Source organism: Pelobates fuscus, chromosome 13, assembly GCF_036172605.1.
Source record: "Pelobates fuscus isolate aPelFus1 chromosome 13, aPelFus1.pri, whole genome shotgun sequence".
In the NCBI taxonomy this organism is placed as follows: Eukaryota; Metazoa; Chordata; class Amphibia; order Anura; family Pelobatidae; genus Pelobates; species Pelobates fuscus.
Window position 1 is genome coordinate 65,310,254 of NC_086329.1, and position 26,424 is coordinate 65,336,677.

Here is a 26,424-nt window from a genome sequence, read left to right on the forward strand (position 1 = left end):
CATACACATATATATATATATATATATATATATATATATATATATATATATATATATATCTCTGATTGCGGTGTTAACATTTTTTTTTTTGTCTTTTCTGACCATTAGGGGGACTGCCTGTCAGTTTAGGCAGTCCCTCTGCAGGCAGGGGCCTACCTTGCTGAGGATCGTGGCGGAGAGGAGTACTGCCTAGCTCCTGGGGTTAAAAGCAGTTAGGGTGTTCTATGCCGCCGTAACGGCTTTAAAGCTCATTATAATGGGGATGGCATATGTGGCAGAACCAACCTCGCCACTGCGAACTGGAGAAGCCTGGTTGCTAGCCTCCTGCCCTGCGACTATGGCCCTGGGGTATATTAACCCTGTAAGAAGGGTATTTGGGCACAATGGACAATGGATGTTTATATGCTGTTCCTGGTCAAAAGTGACTTATACCTATCTCCTGAATGGCTGAACGGATTCGTATGATTTTTTGGGTATGTTTGTATTTGGAATGTGCTGATTAATAATATGTAACTGTTATTAATATTGGATGTATGGTTTTAAAGTTATGAAAGTTGGGTAAAATTTATGATTTAACTGTACGGATAATTGGGTTACCTCTCAGGCTAAGGGGAGGGAATCTGTGGGATGTAACCATTGTGTGATTGGGTAATCTATAATTGGATGTGGGCGTCTCCCTTGCAGGGGAGAATTGCATAAAGCAGAGTGTGTGTAATTAAACCAGTTCCTGATTTAACCCTCAAAGTGAAGTGTCGTCTCATTCTTGGGGGAGGATTTATTGTATGCTGTTCCAGTTTGACTGCTAGGAGTGTAAACCTATTCGTATGGTTTCCTATTTAACTGTCTACAGCATTCATATGCATGAGAGGATTTATATGCTTCTTCGGTTCGGTGATTGTGGTGTCTGCCAGAGTGCTTGGAGTCCTCAGGAAACGCTAGGAGCATCCTTTAACGGAGGTACCCAGTCGGGGTGCGAGGTGATCCGTTACAGCATAGATCATCATAATGGAGTTAAGTGGCTAAAAGAGGAGTTTTAAAATATGCATACTCTGCAATAAAGTTTAATCGTTAAATCTCTCCTTACAGAAAATGTGTAGGGAGACTGTAGGTCCCATGCAGCTGAATACAAAGTGATTTAACACCTATTTTGATGAAGTTGTTAAGGTGTTTGGAATGTCCCTTAAACACTTACTGATTTTTTTTTCTCTATGTAATACACTTGAACCATAGTTATTTACATTTAGGGGCAATCACTACATTTAATCACATGTGTACAGTAGTTAACAGAAACAACGACTAAGAGCTCCTCCGCCCCCACTGATCTTTTTATACTGTGTTCTAATCTGGACAAAAGAGATCAAAAGCGAACATGACTCGGATGGCAACCAACTGCTCATAAAGGATATATAGAAATATAATTTTCTTGAACACACAAAAAACAAAAATAGAAAAATAAGAACTTGTAAAGCAAAAATGGAAAAAGAACGGTACTCAATTCATTTAAAGGACCACTATAGTGCCAGGAAAACAAACTCATTTCCTGGCACTGTAGTGTTAATAGGCCCCCTCAACCGTATGCCCCCCCTCCCACCAGGCTCTAGGGGGAGGAAGGAGTTAAAGGCTTACCTTTCTCCAGCATCGGGTTCCCTCTGCGCTGGGGACTCTCCTCCCTCTTCCGCCGAATGCGCGGAAAGAGCCGCGCGCGCATTCAATCAGGCCACAGGAAAGCATTCTCAATGCTTTCCTATGGATGCTGGCGTCTTCTAACTGTGAAAATCACAATGAGAAGTGCGGAAGTGCCTCTAGCAGCTGTCAATGAGACAGCCACAGAGGCTGGATTAACCCATATGTAAATATAGCAATTTCTCTGAAACTGCTATGTTTACAGCAGGCAGGGTTAACCCTCGAGGGATCTGGCACCTAGACCATTCATTGAGCTTAAGTGGTCTGGGTGCCTATAGTGAGTGGTCCTTTAAGACAGGGTGCTTAGCTGATCCAAGGGCCAGCACAAGCCCTGAAGATAATAAATACCAGTATTAGAAAATGGGTCCAGGCACCCAATGTCTTCAGGCATCATTTGAAGCACTTCAACGTTTCGACTCCCAATGCTTGACAAAGACTCCATTGGGAGTCGAAACGCTGAAGTGTTCCACATGCTCTAATAAAGATACCCAATCGAAAGGAAGCACGGAACAGCGCCCACTATACCACCAATGAACCTCTGTGGCAAACCATATTTAAGGGGAACTTTGGGAGGTATTAGGGTTCATTAGGAATTTTCTGATTTATTACATTGATTTTTAATATCAGGCACTAAGGAAGTCCTCCATGGAGGACGAAACGCGTAGTACTGCTTTTGTTTTAAATACATACCAATAAATAATATTTCACTTTACCATATACCTGGAGTTATTTACATTTCTTGCTTCCATATTAGAACCATCATCAGGTATAGCCCCCAGATTAACAGGGGAGGAAACTTGCAGGCTCTTTTATTACATCTAATTTGTGAGTGCAACCAATAAGTGTCTTGCTATTAGATGTCAAAACAATATTATACTATGTTTTGTTTAATTTATTTATTTTAATGATATCAGCCGTATCCCTATATTTAGCATTTTTATATATTCCAGTAAAGGTGCCTGAAGACACTGGAGTGCCTGGACCCTTTTATTAAAACTTATATTGTAAAGCAAACATGTGTATGTGCAAAATTTAAAGACCACCTGAGTGCTATTTTATAGTGTAAGAAGTACCTATTATTCAGTTTACATTATTTGTAGTACTATTACCTGAATGAGCTCTGAGTGGTTAACAGTGGAAGTCTTTCTATGCGCTATCAGTTTACCAGCAGGAATGATCTTTGTATAGAAGGGCAGACCTTTTCCTCCATGTGACTTTTCCATTGGTTCTTTCTCAGAACAAGAATCCAGTAGCTTATGCTCTTGGAGCTTTACACTTTCGGTCTTCCACTTTAAAGACTGATGCTTTGAAGAGCAGTGTTCTGTTCTCTGATCAGGAGCCATAGAAATTTTCACTCTGGAGGAGTAAGCAGAAGTTCTCAACTTGTCTTCTGTTTTGTCATCAGTCTTCTCCTCAGAAGTCAGTTCAATGTTAAAGCTGCCCACCTTAAAGGATTGAGGCTCTGTGTTATTTATGTGCTGCGAAACAATGTTCAGAATTTTACTACGATCCTGCTCCCAGCTACAGTCAGAGATTATTTCAATAAGCTTGGTTGGACCAGTGTGGTTGGACCTTTTATTTTCTGTAAGGAAAGTAAAAAGGTAGTTTCAGTCAGTAAACAGTCAATGATACAAGCTAGGGAAGCGTTATGCATGAAAACGTACCTTCATCTTCGTAAGATTTGTCCTTTGCTTTGTTCTTGAACGGTTTATGGCCATAATCCTATAAAGAAAAGTGTATATATGAAGTGCATTTTCTTTTTAAAGAGCCAACAGATCATAAAACAAATCACTATGTTAATGTGGAATTTAGCATTAAGCAACCAATTTACTTTAAACCTCCACCTTAAAATTACTAGTCATACTATTCTTGAACTTATGAGAGAAATGCTAGCAAAGGTATAGTTTTTTTTTTATATATCTAATGCCCTTTAATGTTTTGCATCTACCCACCTGTCAATCAAATCCTCCACACCAGACCTTTGTGCCAGCAGCACAGTTTCATAGCAAAGAGTAAATGCCAGGGGGAGCAGGAAAGCCATCCTCCTGGTGGTTCTCTTCCCCCTGTTCTACTGTTATTAGTATGGTACACATGCCGATGTGCTGGCAATGAAACAAGCATTTCAGTGTCAGCATGGAGGATGGCTCTGATTGAGGAAGTATTTAACAGGCAGGGTACGCCGATGCAAGGTGGGGTGTTACAGCACAAATTCCCATGGATTCTCTGAGAATGGCAGGCTGGAGTGAGGGGCTGCAGGATTAGTATTGCTCCAACAGCTCCCAAAAAATAATCTTTACGATAAATTACATATTAGTGTTTTGAGAGCGATCACGGCATTAGGTAAACCTGGAGTGACCATTTCAATTTAAGCCAGCAAAAGGAAATTGTAAACCAAAAAAAATTACAAAACAAACCTGTTCAGATTCTCTACAATCCTCACAGGTACACTTGTCTGGCTGTGGCGGTTTCCGTTCATATATCCTTAATCTAGCACAAGTCAAACTTTCAGAGCATGAACATTCATTGTCCATTTCATCAGCGCTCTCCTACAGGGGAAAACAATTTCAGAATAATTTCTACAAGTAACAAATAATATGGATCAATAAAGCCTCAGCTTTAAGCCTTTTGCAAAAAAAAAAAATCAAACCCAACTATTCGTTGAATTACTTTTACGCTAATTAACATCTTGCTGCACTCATGCAAATACTTCAAAATAATTCTCACCATTAACTAGCTACATTCAATTCATCCCTACACTCTGAATATTTATAATACCTAGCACGGACATCCAATTACACATTTTTCTACTGTCTACAAAAGTACAGGTTACATTTTGTAAAAACTTACATCACTGTCATCTACATAAGGCAATTTCATTTTCTCTGGCTGCTGGGGTCCAGGGCTTGAAGACCGGGCATTGCGGTCATCAGATTCCACTTTTGTGCGGGCAGGAACTGGCTCTGGATCACTGTCAATATCAGTTTTATTCCATATGGGAAAACTCTTTGGAGAACAGAGTCCTGGACTTTCATTGCCTGTTGGAGGGAAAAAAAATACATGAGAAAATGAATAGCTATTATGACTGGTAGTATTTTTTTAGTTTGAAAACAGAATGGAGTGTTTATTAAGCTACCTATATAGTCATTGCCCTTCACTGATACATCACAAGATTGCTTTATATGCTGTACTATTTGCTCACGAATTACTTTCAACATGATCAAATTTGTATTTTTCTATAAACTCTGAATGATAAAAACAGGAAACAGTTATTTATATTGGTAAACTCCCTCAGGTTAAAGAAGAGCAACAAATATCTCCCACTGGGAATAACCCAGGGCTTGGCAAAATGGCAGAAAATCTAGGAGCCAGCAAAACCATTTAGGAGCCAGGTTTTTATTCAATGTCAAAAATACAATTGTTAAAGGACGCTATAAACACCAGAACCACTACAGCTTAATGTAGTTGATCTGGTGTCTATAGCCTGTCCCTGCACACTTTTTAATGTATATATTATGGTCTAGTAACACTTCTAGTGACAGTCATTCAGATGGTCTCTACAGGTGCATTCTCAGTCAGTGCTGCACAGTACGCAGCACCTACGTTCAGCATCTCCATGGAGACGCTGAGCATTCCCCGTACATATGCATGGATTCAGTGCATTTATATGAGGAAATGCTGACAGGCGCAGAAAGGCATTTTGCAACACATGCGCAATAGTCTCCCAATGGGAAAGCAATGGATTGGCTGAGATCATTAAGACTGATGGAGGCAGGGCCAGCTGAGGCGAGACAAGTATGGCGTGGAGAAAAAAGGTGAGAAAAAAAACAAACATTTTGCATGTGATTGAATGGGGGGGACGGTCACTTAGACACACCCTGATTTGGCACAGACAGACACTCACTGACAGACAAAAATAAACTGAAACTGCAACAAAAACATTTTCTTAGTTTTTTATTTTTCCTTTTCCCATTTTAATGTGACCACCCAGCCTCCCTACCTTTGGGAGAGCTGGAGTGGTTTGGCTTTCCTTGGGGTCCAAGTGGAGATGCTGCCATGGCGGGCCAAAGTGACGTCATATTCCGGCTCCTGGAATTATTGGAGGGTGTGCAAGGGAGCAGAGCAGGGATAGTACAGCCATCCATGAGACGCCCAGGCAGCCTGCATCCATTCGGTCAGTCGGCTGTCCGCCCACCAGCTGGCCTCCACTTCCAGTCAGCTGGGTATCTTGGGAGCTAAACAGGTTGACTAATCCCAGGTGCCAGGACAAATATCCTAGTCGCCATGGTGACCTGGGATTTGTCGAGCAATTGGTATAAACCAAGTGTACGCAAGACAAACTTATATAAAGTAATGGTGTGTAAGTCCTTATTTACAAATAATAATAAAATAGTAGTTAATTAAGCAATGAAAACTTCAGAGGCACGATGTACACAAAAAAACATAAAAGCCGTATTTAGAAAATGGTGGTGCAAGTCTGTTGTGGTGTGCCAAAACAGACGTACGGGTACGAGGGTCCACCGAGGCAAAGAGTAGACAAATAAATAAAATACGATAATATATAGAAAATAAAAGGGGGAGGTGGGTGGGGATGACCTGAAACGGAACAGCCCATGTAAGGGCTGGCGGGGGCGGTTTATATAGGTCAATAAGAGCAGGCATTATGAGCTAGATTAGGACCTGCGAAGAATTGGGTACATTGACGTTGTGGCAGGCTTATGCTATGTATGATCATATACTGTAACTAAACCCCCATTATTATTTGCCTAGGTGAGCTGTGTGTTGAACTGAACCTCGTCACGGGTTCTTGGAGGGGCCTGCTGGCCAGCCTATTGCCTCAGGACTATAGGCCCTGCAATATACCTTGCCAAACGCACTTTAAAAGGCTCTGTTCATGTGAGTTATGTACTTTTGTACTTCAAACAGAGAGACCGATCGTTAGCCCTAATTCTCTGGAACAGTTTATGTACACGATCGTTCAAAAAAAGACTACCAGGAAATTCCTGAACCTCTGAACAGATCTGGGTGATTTTTGGATATGTTGGTGACCCAGATCAGGGCTATCGGGTCATGTCACTTTTGTGGGGGTTTTGTCTGTTTTAAGGTATTTTGGGGGGTTTGTAAAACTGCATGCTTTTTCTTGGCTTGGAGATAATTGGATTAGATTAGTACAGTTCCTGATCAAATTATCTCCCAGGCACAGAGCAGGGATTATCTGAATTTGTATGGTAGTGTCCTGGACCAGAGAGCCAATGTGACTGTCTATTTATTTCTACTGTGGTTTACTCTCAGGTCCAGTGGGGAGTGCCCCTTGCATGGGGACTGTCATAAAAAGCCAGTTGTGGCTACCATTAAACTGAGATTGGTTTTACCCATCATGAAGTTTAGGCTCATGTTTGGGGGATTGGAGAGCTATACTCACACACTGGGGATTGCTATAATCACTAGACTCCCTTGGATCACAACACTTGCTCTTATAAGAGCATCCTGCTTCGCTCTCTGGACTAGGAGAGGTCTACCAAGTGGAAGCTGAACCCTGGTCTTGGGTCCAGGGTGGGTGAAGGACAGTCTGTTCGTCCACCCATTGCAAAGAGTTGCAGAATTTGATGGCGCTATATTAATAACATAATAATAATAATAATAATCAAGCTGCGGCGGTTTGTGGAGTTTATGGTGGTTATGGTGTTCCAGTGCAGTGCTTATGGTGCTCGCAAGTACTAGGAAGCAGTGAATGATGGAGGTACTTGATCGGGGTGCAAGGCGGTCCGTCACAAGGTGTTTTTAAGTAAAAGTATTACGGCCCAGGTAAGAGGGGGGATAAGGTTTATATAAGCCCATCATCAATCTTCTCCCACAAATAATGGCCTGTGGTCTTAAAACGGAAACACAAATGCTGTATGTAGATTATACTGGTGCAAGTCGGTTGCGGTGTGTCCCGAAACAGATGTACGGGTAGGCCTGTAAATAAAAGAGGGCAACAAAGGTTGCAAAGAAAAATACTCATTACCACAAAATTACAAGCTAAACTTTTCAAACAGGGCTCGATAAATCCCAGGCGCCAGGTCGACTGGGATATTTGTCCTGGTGCCTGGGATGAGTGAGCCCTTCAGCCTCCGAGGTGACTGGCAACCTGAGATGGGAGATGGCAGGCGACTCAGAGAGCAGAGGCGGGTGGACAGGCAGGCAGCTCATGCCCACAAGATTAGTTGAGGCAGGCAAATAGCTGACTGATTATGGAGGCGACGAGAGAGCAGTGACTTTCCTGCTCCCTCGCTGTCGTCCAGTGATGCCAGGAGCCGGAATATAACGTCACTCCTGGGTCTGGGCAGACAAATTTAAATATAACTAATAATTTGTAGTGTCTGTCTGTCAGTGAGTGTATCGGTTTGCTGTCTGTCAATGAATGTGTCTGTCAGTGAGTGCATCTGTTTAGGTGACCGGCTCATCCGATCGCATGGAAATGGTGCTTTTACTGACCTTTTTCCCAACGCCAAGCCAGTCTCACTATGGCTGAGATCATCATCTCTTGACGATCTCAGCCAATTAAATTTGAGGACTATTGCGCATGCGCAGAAAGACATGCTTGAATCAATACATTAAGCATCGCCATGCTCTGCACACTGCGCAGCACTGAACCTCTAGAAACCATCTAAGTGACTGCCATTAGAGGCGTTACTAGGCTGCAATGTAAACACTGCCTTTTGTCTGAAAATACGTCATTACAACAAAATTAAGCTGTAGAGGTTTTGGTGACTATATTGTATCTTTAAGAATGCTATTTTTGCCGGTGAAAAACTTGGCTCCTAACTTTGTTATCTGGCTCCTAGATTCCAAGAAAATTTGTCAAACCCTGTTTTAAAAGCTTTCCTACTAAATTCTTTCTCCGGTTGAGGGATTATAATGGTTATAAACAGAGGATGTCCATCGTCCCAGCCTTTTGATGATTTGAACTGGGGTGTCAACACAGGAAGCTGCTGATTCAGCCCCTATTCTAAATGGATTATTCAGAAAAAGATGCGCGATTGACACCTAGTCGTTATAGCAGAGTGTTAAAGTACAAAAATTAATTTAGTGGTGGTAAAAGGATATCCTTGGATTGAGATTAAAGGTGAATTTGGTGGATTGTTGAAAACTGTAGAAACCCAGTACTTTGACTGGGCACCAGTTGTTATCCGTAGGAAATAAGGACTACAGATGGGTGGCTGGATTGGTTAGTCTTAGATGTTTTAAGGATCAGAACGAAGTGGTTGATAGCCTTTATAATATCAGTTATCTTTAGACTAAGGTTTACCTGTCTGGCATACTACCCTGAATTCATCTGGCCTCAAAATTCCATAAAAAGTTGAGTAAATAGCTGCTATTGACATTATTTGTGTGAACATCAAATGGTTTGGTGTCCAGCAGTTCACAGAGAACTCTAAAATTTAGGACTGTCAATTGGCAGTCTATATTAAAAAAGGGGTAGTCAATTTTATTAACCTTTAAAAATATTTTTTATAGGGTAAGAACCGATAAGTTAGATTTCACTTATATTTCATTATTTCAGCACTAGGATGACTGCCTGACAGCCACCGCAACGACTTTAAAGCCCATTATATTGCTGACGGCATGGAATGCTGTAACGGCGTTAAAGGGACACTGTAGGCACGTAGACCACTTCAGCTAATTGAAGTTGTCTGGGTGATGTGCCCCTTTTGCACTTAGTGCTGCAATGTTAAACATTGCAGTTCCAGAGAACTGCAATGTTTACATTGGAGCACTAAGTCTGCCATCAGTGGCTGTCTACCGGACAGCCACCGTGGGCGCTTCCAGAATCTTTTGGTTCGTTATCTGATGCTGCATGTCCTCACGCTCAACATGAGGACATCCAGCGTCAAATTTTTCCCCATTGGAAAGCATTGATTCAATGCTCTCCTATGAGGAGGTCTAAAGCACGCATTAGACCCCGCACGTTGCTGGACGGAGGAGCTTCAACCCAGAGCCGATGGACATTGATGCTGGGATAAATTGAAATTGTGGAAACCACTTGAAGCAATGGTTGTGTTGAGCCACTTCAATTTCTTTTGACTGATTTGTTCATTACAAACAGCTGAAAGTTGTACATTTTGACAATTAGAATGATTTTCAATGTGGTTTGAAAACTTATTAGAACTGTTTATCCAGCTATTTAAAAAAAAATATATATATATATATATATATATATATTTCCCCAAAACATTGTTAGACACAGATCTGCACACATCAGTCATGCCAGAAGACTTTCTCTTCCCACAGAAATCTCAAATTTGCATGTTACTACCGCAAGGGATTCTGGGTGGACATATGCAAATGAGTGCAACAAAGAACCCCATGTTTGTTTAAAGCGGCACAGTCATGCCAAGCTTACCTTTCTTTAATCAATTCTTCTTCTCTTCCTCTCTCAAGATCTGTTCTTCATTTCTTCCTGTCCACTCTAGTTTTCTTTAAAAACATAAGACAAAGTAGGGACTATTTGTGTTAGGGAGGTTTCCTATGCGTGACCATCTCTGACCAGTGGAGGAGCAAAGTGTGCTTCATTTCCGGTGGTCAGAGCAATTTTCGCACAATTCTCACCTTTCCTCCGTGTTCCCGTGAAGCTTCCTTTCACTTTTCCCGAGCGGCCTGTCATTTAGACAGAACGCCGGCGAAACTACCGAATTGCGTCATAACAGAATGAGAAAAGTTTCTCCATTCGTGTTAGGACGCGATTCAGAACTTTGTTCGTATCAGAATTCTATTTGAATGAATACAACTCCGATCCTATTCATGCCGCGGCTGCATCTTGCAGCCGCTTAGTAGATAGATCCCTAATACAGTGGGACCTCGAGAGTTATCTACCAAAAGGCTGAAAGACCTAAATTGGTCTTTAAGCCAAAGTTACTAATACGAAGTAACAAGGACTTCGTATTAGTAAATTCTGCCCCTACTAGCTATATTGCAAGTAGGGGCATGTCTAGTAAACAGTGAGCAAATTACAAAGAACTTTCCCACGCTGTGTAAAATGACACACAGGACTTTGATTGGTTGGATTTCAAGCCAACCAGAGTGCTGTGATGTGTAAATGTAGAGAATTACTTGTCAGTCTCTTTATTTACCTGTCAGAGTACTCTGATTGGTTCGCTCAGGGGTGGGGGCGATGACAATAGGTCCTCATTGTTATTTAGGGGGGAGGACAATAGATCCCACCCCTCATTGTTATTTAGGGCCCCCACCCGCCGCTCAGGGGTGGGAGGGGGGGACACAATAGCCCCTCATTCTCATTTAGGACACAATAGGTCCCGCCCCTCATCCGCACCCCCCTCCCACACTCATATTCTCCTTTAGGGCCACAGGCTGCTGCATGTTTAGTAAACATGCCCCTACTCACAATATAGTGAGTAGGGGCAGAATTTACAAATACTAAGTAATCTTTAAATAATTTATGTCTTTCAGCCTTTTGGTAGATAGCTCCCTAATACCGTCGGAATTAGGGAGTTATCTACTATGCGGCTAAAGGTTGCAGTTTGCAGTTGAATGAAATTCCGATACATACAAAATCCAAAATTGCGTCCTAACACAAATGAAGAAACTGTTCTCATTCTGTTAGGACGCAATTCGGTAGTTTCACCGGCGTTCTGTCTAAAGGACAGGACGTTCGGGAAAAGTGAGAGGAGGCTTTGCAGGGACACGGAGGAAAGGTGAGAATTGTGGGAAAATTGCTCTGACCACCGGAAATTAAGCACACTTTGCTTCTCTGTTGGTCAGAGATGGTCAGGCATAGGAAGCCTCCATAAGAAAAATAGTCCCTACTCTGTCTTATGTTTTAAAGAATGGTAAGTTCGGCATGACAGTGCCGCTTTAATTATTTCATTTCAAAGATGGATTCCTCGATGTTTAGGTTTGCTGTATAAAACAGCTTTGAAACAACTCAGGAAGACACACACACACACACACTATATATATATATATATATATATATTACAGTACACTGGGATTGTGGCAGGCTTATTCATTATATGAGCATATACTGTAACTAAACCCCATCATTTTTGCCCCCCCCCCCCACACACACACAAACATCCCATTACACTATATGACCATGGCCTTTTTTTTTTTTTTTTTTTTGCATTTCTTCATACTTACTTTCATAATTTTTAGATTTCTGGCTTTCCGGATGGGAAAGGGAATCTTCTTCATCCGAGTAGTCTATTGATATATTCATGGAGTATTTACTACCACATTTTCCTACGGATCTTTTGCTCTCCAAGCAAGTACAACCAAACATGCATTCTGATTGACGACAATGAGTAGAAATCTGTGTTGAGCAGCTCAGGCTTTGGCAAACACAGCCGAGTCGGCAGAACTCATTATTACATTCAGATGTCTGTTTACAAATCTGTTTCTGTATACATTTCTTTTTTAGGGATGTCTGAAAAGATACCAACAATACAATTTACTCTTTACTATATGATCCACTGATATAAAGAGCAAGGTAATTAAGCAAAACATTAAAATACCAAGTCTAATTAAGAGCATATAAAATATTTGACAATATATGCATAAACAGTGTATACCTCAAACAAATTTAAATTACAAATCTATATATACACATTCTGTTTACTCCTCGAGGGTTTCTGCTCTCAGTCACAGCTATGCAAAGGAGAGGCAGTAGCAAGGTGGTGCCAGAGTTAGGAGGTACAGTAGCTTAACGCTCAATTTTTGATTATGGCAACTGGCTTCCTGGAGACGTGCCAAGTAGGAGCATAATAGCTTCTAAAGTACCGTATATATTAATGTATAAGTCGAGTGCAGGTTTTTTGGACCAACAATTGTGAAATATCCTATGACTCGTGGATAAGTCCAGGGTAAAACTTGGGGCTATGAAATTCTGTGATTTTTATAATTGTGTCAGATTTTACCTAGGTAAAGATCCTGGAACAAGCTAAAAACAATTCTCTTCCCCCTCCGTCTCTCTATTCTCCCTTTCCCCCTCCCCATGATTCTCACTATTCCCCCATCTGTCTTTCTTCCCCTTCTCCCCACTCCTTGTGTCTCTCTACCCCAGGTCTCTCTCTTACCCCTCTCTCTCCCCCCTTCCCCTTGTGTTCATTTCTTCCCTTCACCACCCCCTGAGACTGACTTTGTCTGACAGTCTGTCCGATACCACAGGAGGACTGAGGGAGGGGGCAGAGCTGACTATCATGCTCCCTCACGGTTCCCACAATTCCCAGCACAGCCACATCATACAGTAATCACTACTGGCCGCGATGTTACTAAAGATGGCCCCAGGGCTCCCTTTCTATAGATATTCAATTGAAACTTGCACTGACCCGTGAATAAGTCGACCCACCGTTTTTACATGAAATTTACAACAAAAAAATTTCGATTATACATGAATATATCCAGTAATTAAATGTACTATTTATCTTTATGATAAATTATACATTTCTCTAGTTAGAAGACTCATCTAATACACATTTTTAAAGGGACACTATAGTCCCCAAAACAATTTTAGCTTAACAAAGCAGTTTTGGTGTATAGACCATGCCCCTGCAGTCTCAAAGCTGCTCTAGTCACACCTCCCTGTATGTGACTTAGACAGCCTTCCTAAACACTTCCTGTAAAGAGCAATCTAATGTTTACACTTCCTTTATTGCAAATCCTGTTTCATTCAGAATCTCATATCTCCTGCTCTGTTTATAGCTTGCAGGAGCATCATGTATGTAATTTAAATTCAATTTACGGAGAAAGACATCAAAACGTTTAAAGTCGGTTACATCTGATTGAAAGTAAAAACATTTTTTTTGTGCAGGCCCCATCAGTCACAGTCAGGGGAGGTGTCGCTAGGGCTTCATGGACGGAAACAAAAAAGTGATGTAACTCCAGAAAATTGAGCAGTGAAACTTCAGATGCATGATCTACACACAAAAACTGCTTTAAGCTGTTTTGATTTATACAGTGTACCTTTAAGAAGATTTTTAATTTGTGTTTAATATTATCTCTTTTTAGTAGGGAAGATGAAATATGCACATTTTTATGCAGTACAGTAAGTTTTTGCTATGTGACTCAGTCTAGAAGTAAAACCATGCAGCTAAGTCTGCATTTCATTTACTTATTGCTAAATATTTATCTGACATTACAGTCACTCTCCTAATTACCAGAAGAGAGGAAAAAAAAAACACAAATCTAAAAGCTAACAAAAGGACCAAAATACTGAACCTGTGCTGTACGTACGTACCTTCTTGACAGAGGTGCTTTCAGAGATGGCATCCTTCTCTGTGTTGAGCAGTTTAAGCCGAACTTTGTTTTTTTGGGGAGTCTTCACACTGGTCTGCTGACGTGAGCTTGACAATGACGTTTGCTCCAGAGATGGTGAGGTGGTGGGTAAGACATGAACGGTTTGATCACTGCCTGAAGGTAATTTGTCATTTATAGAATTCTCCTTTGCAACTACATTGGATGTTGGAATGGTCTTGAACCGGGAATTGGCCTTTGGATTGTAAGTCTTCCTCTTGGAATATTTGCGTTTTTTTGTGGAAGCAGATGACAGTGGCTTCAAAGAGGAGGAAGGAGGCTGTGAAACCGTCTTTTTTAATACACTGTCCAAAGTCCTCACATAGCTGGTACTTCTTGTGGGAAGCTGATAGGTGACATCTGACTCAGACTCTTTTTGAGAAAATCCACAGCTACTTTCCATCAGTCTTGCTTCGTTCTCTAGATACTCATCCAACTCATCACTACAAAAAGCGGAACGATTCTTGAGGGAGCTTTCCGAGCCATTGCCTGAAAATAAAACAAAAATAAATGTTCTGCATACACACAAGCAATAATTGTTATCATTTGCTTTAGCATGGTCAAATAAAACACAAAATTCTTAACATACTTACCGGAATTTTCGTTTCCTGGTCATTTTACTGCAAACCAGGACATAGCTCAGAGGCCTGCCTACCCCTCCCCTCACCACCTCCTTACTACTTTTATAGATAGAATCTCACACACAACTTTAGATGACTAGACATGACAGCTGCAAACACTGCCAGTAATCAGCACACTCCTTCATTCCTTTAACCCATTAGCACTCAGCTATCACTCTCCTTACTTCTCTGCTCACTCTGTTTTCCTCTAAGTGCCTACTCATAGGAGCAATGCTCTATCATCTCTTCTCCTTTTCTCTCATCTCCCTAAGCATCAAAATATCTCCTTACACCCACTTACCTCAACAACACAAATACATTAACATTATTCCCTCTCTGCTTAATTCACCCCTTCTCTCATCTCAAGCCCTGCACTCATTTATTCTCTCTATTCTCTCTCTCCAGCTCTAACTCAATCTCATCCTAGACCCCGGTGTTTCGGTGGACTACAATTCTCCCACACTCGACGGTAAAGGAGGCGGTGTAGGCATCCTTCTCTCCCCTCAATGTACCTTTCAACCTACCATCCCTGCCCATGCCCTTTCCTTTCCTTTACTTCCTTTGAAGTTTCACAATGTCCACCTTTTTAAGCCCACTCCTTTAAGAATTGCCATCATCTATCGCACCCCCGGTCATCCTAGGCTGTTTATTGAACACTTTTCTTCCTGGCTACCCCACTTTCTACCCTCTAGCACTCCCTCATACTTGGGGACTTTAACATCCCAATCAATAACCTCAAGTGCCCTGATGCCTCCCGTCTGCTCTCTGTAACCTCCTCCCTTGGCCTCACGCAGTTGTTGACTTCAGCAAATCATACAGCAGGAAACACTTGACCTCATTTTCACCAATCTACGTACCACCTCTAATCTCTCCAATGTTCCATTTCCTTTGTCTGACCACCATCTACTAACATTTGACATCAGCATTACCCCATACCAAAATTTCACCACCCTCAACTCTCCAATCTCACAGAAACCTCAACTGCCTTGATCTCCAGCAGTTCTCCACCAAACCCAATATTCTCCTTTTACCCATCTCAAATCTAACTTGCCCTAACTCTGCTACCTCACTCTACAACTCAACTCTCTCCTCTCAACTGGACATCATGGCACCTCCTACAATTAAACGCAGCAACCGCCCACAATTACAACACTGGCACACCATGCTGACCCGTTACCTCCAAAAATGTTCTAGAACTGCTGAATGCTGCTGGAGAAAGTCTCACTTGGCATCTGACTTCCTCCACTATGCTGCGCTCCTACAGCCTGGCTCTCTCCGATGCAAAAATAAAATTACTTTAATAACCTCATAAGTACACTGTCCCATCAATCCAAACACCTATTTCACATGTTTGATGCTCTTCTTCGCCCTGTTAATCCCCCTCCTTCAACCACCTTGTCTGCCACAAACTTTGCATCTCACTTCACTGAGAAGATCTCTACAATCAGAGAAGAGATTGCTAATTTCTCTCCTTCCCCTAACATTACATCACCCAATCCCACTTCCTCCACCACTCTACACTCATTCACACCTGCTACAGTAGAAGAGGTTTCTGCTCTGCTCCGGTACTCCTGCCCCACCACCTATTCCCTCTATCCTATTCCTTCATATCTCATCAGCACCATGTCTCCCTCTCTTGCTCTTCCCCTCACTAACATTTTCAATCTCTCCCTTTCCTCTGGCACATTTCCCTCACCCTTCAAACATGCAACTGTAACCCCAATTCTGAAAAAGCCCAGCCTTGACCCCAACTCCCAATCCAACTACCGCCCTCTCTAGCTACTGCCATTTGCCTCCAAGATCCGAGAGAGAGTTGAGTACATCAGACTGACTGACCTTCTCAAAACCAACTCTCTGCTTGCCCCCACTTAAGTCTGTGTGACGAAGTGCCCTTCGCCACTTGGGCCTGGAGAGGACAACTTGCCGGCCTCCTGCTATGTGACTATGGCCCTGGGGTGTATGGCTCTTTAAAAACTGTCTGTGGGCACATTGTGACTTTGGTGAACAGTCACAATGTGCCTTTTTCCCCACTTGGTTCAGTAAATGGGGCTTACTGAACCAAGTATTACACTGGCGGACCACACAGAAACGGCGAATTTACCTCCCAGGCTGGGAGGCTGCTGTAGGTAAATTGCCGACCGCTGGGTGGCCGCCATTCGTACCAAAACGAACACGTGGCGGCGGCCATCTTTATTCAGTCGAACGCGGTCAGCGGTGTGTGCAGCCAAATCTATGGAACTGAAATCGGCTACACATTTACACGAACACCGCTGACCCTTACCTTCTCCTCCACTCATTTTCAGCCGCAGCGTCTAAGTCCCATTCGGCAATTTGAACACACACTGAGACTAAGCTACTTAGTTCGTGCATGCGAATAGAACTGTCTCTTTTTCAGTGTAAAATTGACCGACTGCACAGTCTGGTCGGTCACAAAGGACTTCAAACTAACTTTTTAACTACTGGAGGGATTTGTATGATGTTTGAGAGTGTTTATATTTGAAGTATGCTGAGTAAGAATATATAAAGAATATATTTATGGAGATTGGATGTATATTTTAAAGTTACAGTATATGTGTAAAAAGTATATTTTTCCAGAATGTGATAATTACATTAACCCATTGTGTACAGTAATTATATCACAGACAGAGGGGAGGATTTTGTGGGAATGAATAGGAGTGTTTTACTGTATATTACGTGTTTATTGTTTGTTTTACAAAACCCTGTGGGCGGTACTTTGTGTGTAAAACCTGCATAAAAGAAAGCCCTGAGTGCTGATTAAACAGAACTACTTGACCCTTTCTTGAAGCCTTGGCTCATGCTTGGGGGATGGGAGAACTACACTCTGGGGATTGTTATATTCACACTATACTCCCCAGGGTAAGCTCTTGTAAGAGCTGTTCTTGTTCCTGCTACGCTCTCTGGGAGAAGAGAGACCTGCCCACTTGAAGCTGGATCCTGGCCTTGGATCCAGGGTGTGTGAAAGACGGCGAGACCCCAGTGCAGCTGCATCGCTGGAAGTGGGGTATGCAGTACTGATGGTGTCGGTTGGAGTGCTTGGAGTCCACGGCAAGCGCTAGGAGCATCGATTGGCGGAGGTACTCGGTCGGAGTGCCAGCGATCCGTCACAGTCTGGATTCCGCGCTGGTCATTCTGTCGAAACGGCTGTGACCGAAGTATCCAACGATTTAACTGCTGCTAAATATCGCGGCCATTACTCTATCCTAATTCCCCTTGATCTTTCTGCTGCCTTTGACACTGTTGATCATCAACATCTTCGCATTCTCCGTAATTTTGGTCTACGGGATATGCTCTCTCCTGGTGCTCCTCCTACCTCTCCCAACACTCTTTCAGAGTTTATTTCTCTGACTCTGCAACTTCCCCCCCCAACTACTCTCGGTTGGCATACCCCAAGGTTCAGTCCTTGGTCCCTTACTGTCTATATCTATCTATACTGCCTCCCTTGGTAAACTCATCAGCTCCTTTGGCTTCCGTCATCATTTCTATGCGGATGACACGCAAATCTACCTGTCCTCTCCTGATCTCTCTCCGCCCATCTTGACTCGTGTCTCTGACTGCCTCTCTTCGATTTCCAACTCACTTCCTTAAACTCAACCTGTCCACAACAGAACTTCTGGTCTTTCCTCCCTCAAGTGTTACTACTCCCGTGTCTGTCTCCCTCCAAGTCAACGGTGCTACCATCACCTCTACCTCGCAGGTTCGCTGCCTGGGTGTTCTTTGTGACTCCAACCTCTCCTTCACCCCTCATGTCCAATCAATCGTCAAATCCTGTCACTTCCATCTCAAAAACATAGCTTGCATCTGCCCCTATTTAATCCCGGATGCAGCTAAGGTGCTGGTCCATGCTCTTGTTCTCTCTCGCCTGGACTACTGCAATACTCTTCTCAGTGGTCTTACGTGTTTCCAGATTGCACCGCTGCAATCTATAATGAATTCGGCGGCGAGGCTCATTTCCCTGTCCGCCCGCACCTCTCACGCCACCCCGCTCTGTCAGTCCCTGCATTGGCTTCCAGTTAGATATAGGGCTCGATTTAAAATTCTGGTGCTTGCTTACAAGTCCCTACATCTAGTACAAGTCTCAACTTACAAGTCCCAACCTATCTATCCTTCCTAATACACAAGTATGTCTCGTCAAGACCCCTATGCATATCCTCTGTCCGTACTCCCACCTATAACGCTCGCCTCCAAGACTTTTCCAGGGCTGCACCTCTTCTGTGGAACTCCCGTCCCTTCTCCGTAAGAATTTCACCCAGTCTCCACTCATTCAAAAAAATCAATGAAAACTCACTCCAAGAAGGCATATTAAACAAACTGTTAGCAGGTTTTAATCTCCATGACTCCTCTCCTGCAACTGTCAAAAATTACCTACTAAGCCCTCAATTAATACTTTTCTAACAACCTACTTCTTACCCTTACTTTTACCCTTTGTGTCACTATACCCCACTCCCTCTAGAATGTAAGCTTATGGAGCTCTGTTCCTGTACGTCCAGTTGTCTGGTTACAATTACATGTCTGTTAGTCCACCCATTGTACAGCGCTACGGAATTTGATGGCGCATTATATAAATAATAATAATTTTCCACAGCAGCATCACTAATATATTAAATACTCAGCACACAGACAAGTACATCGAATCTAGAACAGGTCTCAAAATTACTTTATCTGGAAAATAAAACAGTGTGGGAACATGCCAAAGAGAGAACCCGTAATTCTGAAACCCTTTTGCCGAAGTTACTGCCAACAGGAAGAGTGTCTAAGTTTTGCATCATCCGTGATGTCATTTGGAGCTTTAAATGGACAAAAGTAAATCCCTTAAGCACCGAAGGCAGGTCCCATGCAGCTGTATTACTCTTTACAGGAGTAGCTTGTAGAAACATCTTTACAATGGGATCCCAAGACCACCTTTCGTTTCTAAAGGCTGTAATGGCTTGGAATTCCTTCAGGATGGCCTAAATAAGAGTCCAATATATTAGCTCTAGAAAGATGTTGTAATGATGTTGTTTTATCTGAAGTTCATGAACGGGGAAACTTCCCAAACCTTATGGTCTTTGAAGTGGATTTCTTACATGAGAGAATGAGGGTCTCAGAGACCGTGTCCGGTATTATCCTGAGTTACAAACATTAGGCATTCAAGAACCAGGGCGCCAATTAGAGGGTCAGAGGACTCAGATGTAGGATTGGGCCTTGATGTAACAGGTGTTTCCTCGCCAGAAGTCTCAAAGGGCTCTCTAATGTCAACCTCTGGGGGTACCATGGCCCCTTTTCCTGCCCAGTTTGAAGCTATCAAATTTTTCTTTGATTTCCCTATTTTTTTCCAGGATACAAGTAAGTAGAGGGAATGGGGGACATTCCCTAGTTGAAACCTCCAAGTCTTATTCAGAGCGTCCCGACTCTGGGCTCTAATCAGGGTTGAGGGAATAAAACTTTCTGACTTGGCAGTTGAAGCTTGGCCATGAAGTCAAAATCTTAAACCTGTGGGTGATCTGAATATAAAATTTCTGTTGAGGGACCATTTTTCCAGAGAAATTCGCTGTCGGCTCAGATAAACTGCTTCTAGATTCTCTGAACAAAATTTTCTGCCTAAACACAATTCGGACAGTTTCTGATAGAAGAGCCCTGCTTTGAGTACCTCATTGATGGTTGATGTAAGCTGCTGTAGTCTGTTTTTTTCAGAACCCGATGAACTTCAGATGAGCATGATAGGACCTCAAGGCTTTGTAGATTACTCATGGGCGATGGGAAGGAAGGTGTTTGACCTGTTGGTTCCATGTGCCTTGAGTTCAGAAGGATGGGGTGCTGAGATGTGCACCCCATCCATGTGAACTGGCATCTGTAATGATCATGACCCAATTGGATGCTTCCCTGAGTGGTTTAAGAAACCGCCTATTCTACAGTACTACCTAAATCAGAAAATGCATAGAGTAACTCATTTCTGGATTATATTATGACCAGAAGGTAGAGATTTTTCCCATAAGGGGCAATGGAGTTACCGCCAAACACTTGTTAGACCTCACTTTTGAGTAGGAGATTCAGGGGTTGTCTTAGGGCTGGAAAAAAAGTCATATAGTTAATTTGGCCATAAACTCTCTTATCCCCCTAGTTTAGGCAAAATGGCTTATCCATCTCTTCTAGTTGCTGGCTTAATGCCATTACGGGATGACATTTGTAAATTTATTAAATCTATATAAGTATACAATTCTCCAAAGAAAGAAATCCAAATCTTTTACCAGTGCGTATTGGTTCAGCAGTGAGAAATAAACTTCCCACCTTAAAAATATGTGCTAGGAGGGGCGGAGCCAAGCAAGCGACCGAGATAGACGCACACAGAAGAGCTCCCGGTGCAAATCGATCAAAACACCCGTTATAACGCCTATAAAAAGCGCAGCAAAGACACCCCACTGCTTCAAGGAAGATATGGGGAGAAAGACCAAGAAGCAGAGGCCAGATAAACCAAAAACTGGACCAGATATCGGAGATTTGTTCCGACAGGCGCAGAGGGCGCATGGACCCAAAATGGCCCCGGACTTCGCTGACTACACAGACTCCTCAGACGACATGGGCCTGGAGGAATACCCGGGCGGCATGTTCGCCCCGTTAACACAGCCTACCTCAAAAAAGGTCCACTCAATATGCTGGGGGAGCTGCAGAAGGTACTGCAAGGCGACACGGCCCAACTAAGATCTGACCTAACTGGCATGGTGAACCGTATCGGAACACTAGAGGCCTCATCCGACAAACAGGCCCAGGCCTTACTGGAACTCCGGACGGAGGTACAGGCCCTTAAACAGCAACAAGAGGCCACCAACCTACGATTCACGGCCCTGGAAGATCTCAGGCGCTGCAACAATGTAAAAATAAGGGGAATCCCTGATGAAGTCCCGACAGAGGAACTCCCGCATCTGGTGCGTAGATTGATCGGAGTAATCCTGACACCGAAACAAGCAAAACTCGCCTCAATTGATGCGGTCTTTCGAGTCCCCAAGCCACAGAAAGCTCCGGTGTCTGCAACCCGGGATGTGATAGTGAAGTTCCGCACGGGCGCAGACAAGGCAGCAGTACTCACAAGCCTCAAAGAGAAAACACCGTTCACCTTCGAGAACGCGGTCCTCACTTTCTACACGGATCTATCCGGGTACACCCTTCAATGGCAGCGATCCCTCCAACCCTTTACGGCACTTCTACGGCAAAGCGGCATAACCTACCAATGGCGCACGCCGAGGGCGCTGCAGGTACAGAAAAATACCGCGACCTATACAGTTACAGATCTCCAGGGAGCAGAGTCTCTGCTCACAACCCTCGGCTTGCCGGCGGACTCCCTTGCTCCTCCGGGGCGCCCTGGGACCTCCTCCTCTATGACCCAACGATGGGACCCAGCAAAGATAACGCCTTTTGAGCCGCGGGGGAACAAACCGGCAGCTGAAGACTTACAATCTCCCTTACCGCGCTGCGACCGCTGGGTTAACAGCAACCCGGAACCCCAGGGGTCCATACGGAATCCAGTCCAAACACCTCTGGCTCCAGAACACACCAGCAGGATCATGGCCTCTCCACAGGACCTTTGGACATCTCGGGGATAACCGGACTTGCTGCTCCACACTTGCAGTCCGCAGTGGCTCACAGAGGAGACATAAGAATCGGCACATTAGCCGCCTGTAAAAAGAACGCTACCCTGCCTCTCACATACAGTCGCTAAACGTTACTGTTCTCTGCCACGCCACTCGAACTCTGGTTTCTCCCATTCCTCTCCAATTGATGCAGTCTAGTACATCCTGTTTATTTTTCATACTACTATGTTTAACTTGACTGACCTTTTATTTTATTTTAATTTTTTTTAATTCTTTATTTTTGTTAGTGCATGAAATTACAGTCTGGCTTGCTGCGCCACAATAGCTACAGCCAACTGTTCATTAGCATAGAATGACATGTCATGAGAAATACAGTGCACTTTTTTTTAAAATGGTATAAAAATTAAACAAGATAAACATTACAGACATGTAAAGTAAACTGATGATGCATGCCTAAGTTAACACATGTGCTGCTCCCGCCACAATAGCGTGTGCAATCATGGTAATATTGCAAAGGTTCACAGTTATGGCATGGGAGAAGTGCACAATTTTAGTTTATATATGGAGAGTTACGAGTGAGGCCTATACGTCTAACAATTGAACAATATAACTTGGAACATAATGAGTATAGTGTGTACTCGTCGAATTAGTACAGTCGTCGAACTGGCGTAGATGTTTGTGTGTGGGTTTCGACGTGTGGGTCAAGCGTATTTGGGTTAGCTTGGTGTGTGTGTGTGTGTGTGTGTGTGTGTGGCCCTCTGTGAGCGATATAGTTAACGTTGTTGAGATGGGTAGCTAAGGGACACGTCTGTGTGCTAGCTGGGGGCATCCTTGGAGGGAGTGTCAGTGTGTCCGGTAGTGTGTTGAGCAAGGGTGGCAGACAGTGGTTGCCTTGTGGTCCTTATACGTGAGGGACACTTATTCTTTTGCGGTCATGGTGAGGCGTGTGTTGGCTGCATTCCCTGGGTGTTTAACGACAGGGTTGCCCCTGGATAGCATAGGGCATTGTGTGAGTATAGTAATGCACGTCTCGAATACGAATACGAATCTAAACAGCTTTAGAGATGGAACATAACAATTTGTAACATGAGGTGGAAGACCACCAAAGTAGGGTTTGCTTGTAACTTACAGTGTCCTTAGTTAGAGGTGAGGGAGAAGAGAGAAAAAAATAAAATAAAAAAATGAGCAGTCCAGATGTGGTCGAGTTCATTTATGGAACTCCTGTGTCCCCACTGATTGAGGCATCTCGTGGCTCTTCAAAAAAGCTGCAGGGGGTGTCTGCAGTATCTATGTGGTGACCGCTGCATAGGAGTCCGGTGTTGCGCCGGAGGGGAAGAATGGCGTAATCTTTGCTGGGTCCCAGGTGCATGTGGGAGAAGTGGGGTTAGGTGGACCCCCCTGTGAGAGAGAGTCCTGGAGTAGGCCCAGAGTTCGTAGCAGAGCTGCGGCATCCTGGATGTCATGGATTTGGTGGGTGTCTTTCCCTTGGTGTATGTGGAGTGCTCGGGGATGTCGCCAGTGGTAGCCGATTTTGTGGTTTTGAAGCAGGGTGGTGAGCGGTCGGAGCGACCGTCGCTAGGCTAGAGTGCCACTGGATAAGTCCGCGAAAAAATTCAGCTCCATGGACTCAAATGGGAGAGGCGTTTTCCCCCGCAGGGCTACGAGGACAGCAGTTTTTTCCTTTCCATTTCGGAATGTGAGTATGACGTCCCTTGAGGCTGTGGCCGGCGCGTTTGCAGGTTTGGCGACCCGGAAAAGGTCTGTAGGGTCAATCTCCTTGGCTTGCCCGGTCGGGAGGATGGTCGTCAGTCGTCGCTTAAGGACTAGTGGCAGCTCGGTCTCCGGTACTGCCTCCGAGACCCCTCTGATTTTCAGATTGAGTCTCCATCTGGAGTCCTCTTGTGCCGCGTGGCGGCTATCTTGCTTCTGGGTTTGAATTTGCAGGTTGTGCACTGCCTGCTGTAGTGTAGCAATGCTCTGTGCATGATCTTGTGTGGATCCCTCCAGTGCGCCAATGCGGCCTGTCAGGCTCTGTAGGTCATTTCGGAGTGCCGTGACATCTGCCAGGATGTTCCTCTGCAGGTCAGCCAATAGTGTCTTGAGGATTGCCGTGGTGACCGGCTCAGAGTCTGCTCCCTTCTTGCTGTATTTTTTCTTCTGTGTTGGGGCAGGAGCAGGTAGGTGTTCGTCGTCTGCGTCCTCAGACAGTTCCTCCGAGAAGTCTGAGCAGCCTCCATGGAGGGCCGCCATGTTGGGCCCGCTGGCGTAGCTTGCTTGCCGCCACATTTCTCCGATAGTCAGCCCTGAGGTGGGCTTGCCTGGTATTGTTTTTTTGGTTTTTCGCCCCATGTGGTCTCGTGGGTCTTTCCTATCGTTTGGAGGGTGAAGGGGTGTAGGTCAGTCGTCTATTTCGCCGGGTAACGCACGGAGTTACAGGCACATGCGACCGTTCGCTTCAGCGTTCAAGCTCCGCCCCCCGACCTTTTATTTTCATTGTAAATTGAATTCTCGCTTATGACAGATATGTTATCGGTCAAACTGTTGGATGACACACCCCCGTAGAGTACCCTCGAAAGCTCCTGCCCACAGGGAAGACACAACACTCTAACCAGGTACCACTACCTACCCGTTAGGGGTCACTCCCAAGCACACTGCCCATACAATGACAACACAGGGGGAACACACCCTGCGCACGCAGTACTGACACGTACTGACAGACAAGGGGCCCATCACCCTCATAGCCACACGAAGAGCACATATGGGCACGGACTGACCTAACTCTCGCAGGTACCACACCCTACTCAGAACACACCTACACACATCACTGCCAAGCCAGGGTGGTGATACCGACTTATAAGGCTGACTACCCTAGATACTCGGTACTTCAGACAACCTACCCTAGCAATGATATAAGAGAACAATCTTACTATATGCGACCGATGTTACTGCTTAGTTAAAACCGATATAACCATAAAAATGTGCCAGCTTTCATGCCACTGTCAAATCTTAACGCATCCTCAAACACGCTGTTGTGGCGTATGAGAATATCTTGTAACCAATTGCACATCAAAAATAAAGAATTCAAAAAAAAAAAAAATATGTGCCAGTTGCCATAAAGCAGTGGTTCGCACATCTTACCAACTTCCCATACAAATTACAAATTTGAGCACAGTCCTTTATGTTCAAATAAATGTTTCCCTTCTACTTCAGAACATAAAGACTCTTATAGGGAGAAATGGAGCCTCACACACTGCTTGTCCTTCTCCCTGTAAATCCCTGACACGGAAATTTTATAGCAGTCCTGTGCTAATCATTGTCAACAGGTGAGCAACTATCTGGATGATCCAGAACTCCTGGACTGGATTGATCACCTGCTGTGCTGTATGTAAACTGTGAAATGGAGCACTGGCCCTCCCTTTACTACAAATACTCCACCCCAGGAACCCATATTGTGGCGGAAACAGCCTCGCCACTTGTGCCTGGAGAGGACTGCTTGCCAGCCTCTTGCCATGTGATTATGGTCCCTGGGAGATTTGGCCCTTAAAATAACAGATTTGGGCATATTGTAATTTATTATGCTGCTGCTGGCCCTTTAGAACCATCTGGGGACATATTGTGGAGTTACTGGGTGGCCACCATTTCATGTATCAGAGGCACATGGTGAGAACAATGGATGAAGCACATGGTGAGAACAATGGATGGCGGCCATTTTAACTCTCAGACACCGTTTGGACTTTTCTACATGGTGCCATCACGCCGGTATTTGGTGCACAAAGACATTGTGCAGTAGTTTTGAACTATACAACAGGGGAAACATTATACAGTAATTATTTTTCATATAGCCTGTATATGTTTTGCGGAATCTGCATTAAACTGTATCTTCCAAACTGCTGAACAGATCTGGGTAAATTTTGGATATGTGGTTCACCCAGATCCCCTGATTCAGAGGATATTTTTATGGGGTTATTGCATGTTCTGGGGTCCCTGTGATATGTTTTATAAAACTGTATTTCTCTGCCTGTGATAATTAAATTACCCATTGTGTTCAGTAATCATATCACAGGCAGAGGGGAGGATTTTGTGTGGGAGTGTGTGTGTGTATCGGATTAATTGGTTGTATTTCAAAACCCTGTGGGCAGTACTGTGTTTGTGGATTGTGAATAAAAGAGGCTGTATGTGCCAGTACAGCCAGTTCTGCTTGACCTCAAAACGAAGTGTCGTCTAGTTATTGGGGGGAATTGGATTGTATG

General features: G+C 43.8%; 1 protein-coding gene across 1 annotated transcript in view; it reads right to left on the reverse strand.

The window, feature by feature from the left end:
• Positions 1–26,424, reverse strand: part of MGA (MAX dimerization protein MGA) — a 310,904-nt gene that overhangs the window by 142,615 nt on the left and 141,865 nt on the right. The window contains exons 8-13 of the mRNA XM_063440253.1: positions 13,916–14,460; positions 11,821–12,106; positions 4,531–4,718; positions 4,098–4,229; positions 3,348–3,405; positions 2,793–3,265 (exon numbers count right to left, since the gene is read on the reverse strand). Of these exons, the coding sequence (XP_063296323.1) occupies positions 2,793–3,265; positions 3,348–3,405; positions 4,098–4,229; positions 4,531–4,718; positions 11,821–12,106; positions 13,916–14,460 (1,682 nt within the window). The remainder of the gene's footprint in view (positions 1–2,792; positions 3,266–3,347; positions 3,406–4,097; positions 4,230–4,530; positions 4,719–11,820; positions 12,107–13,915; positions 14,461–26,424) is intronic.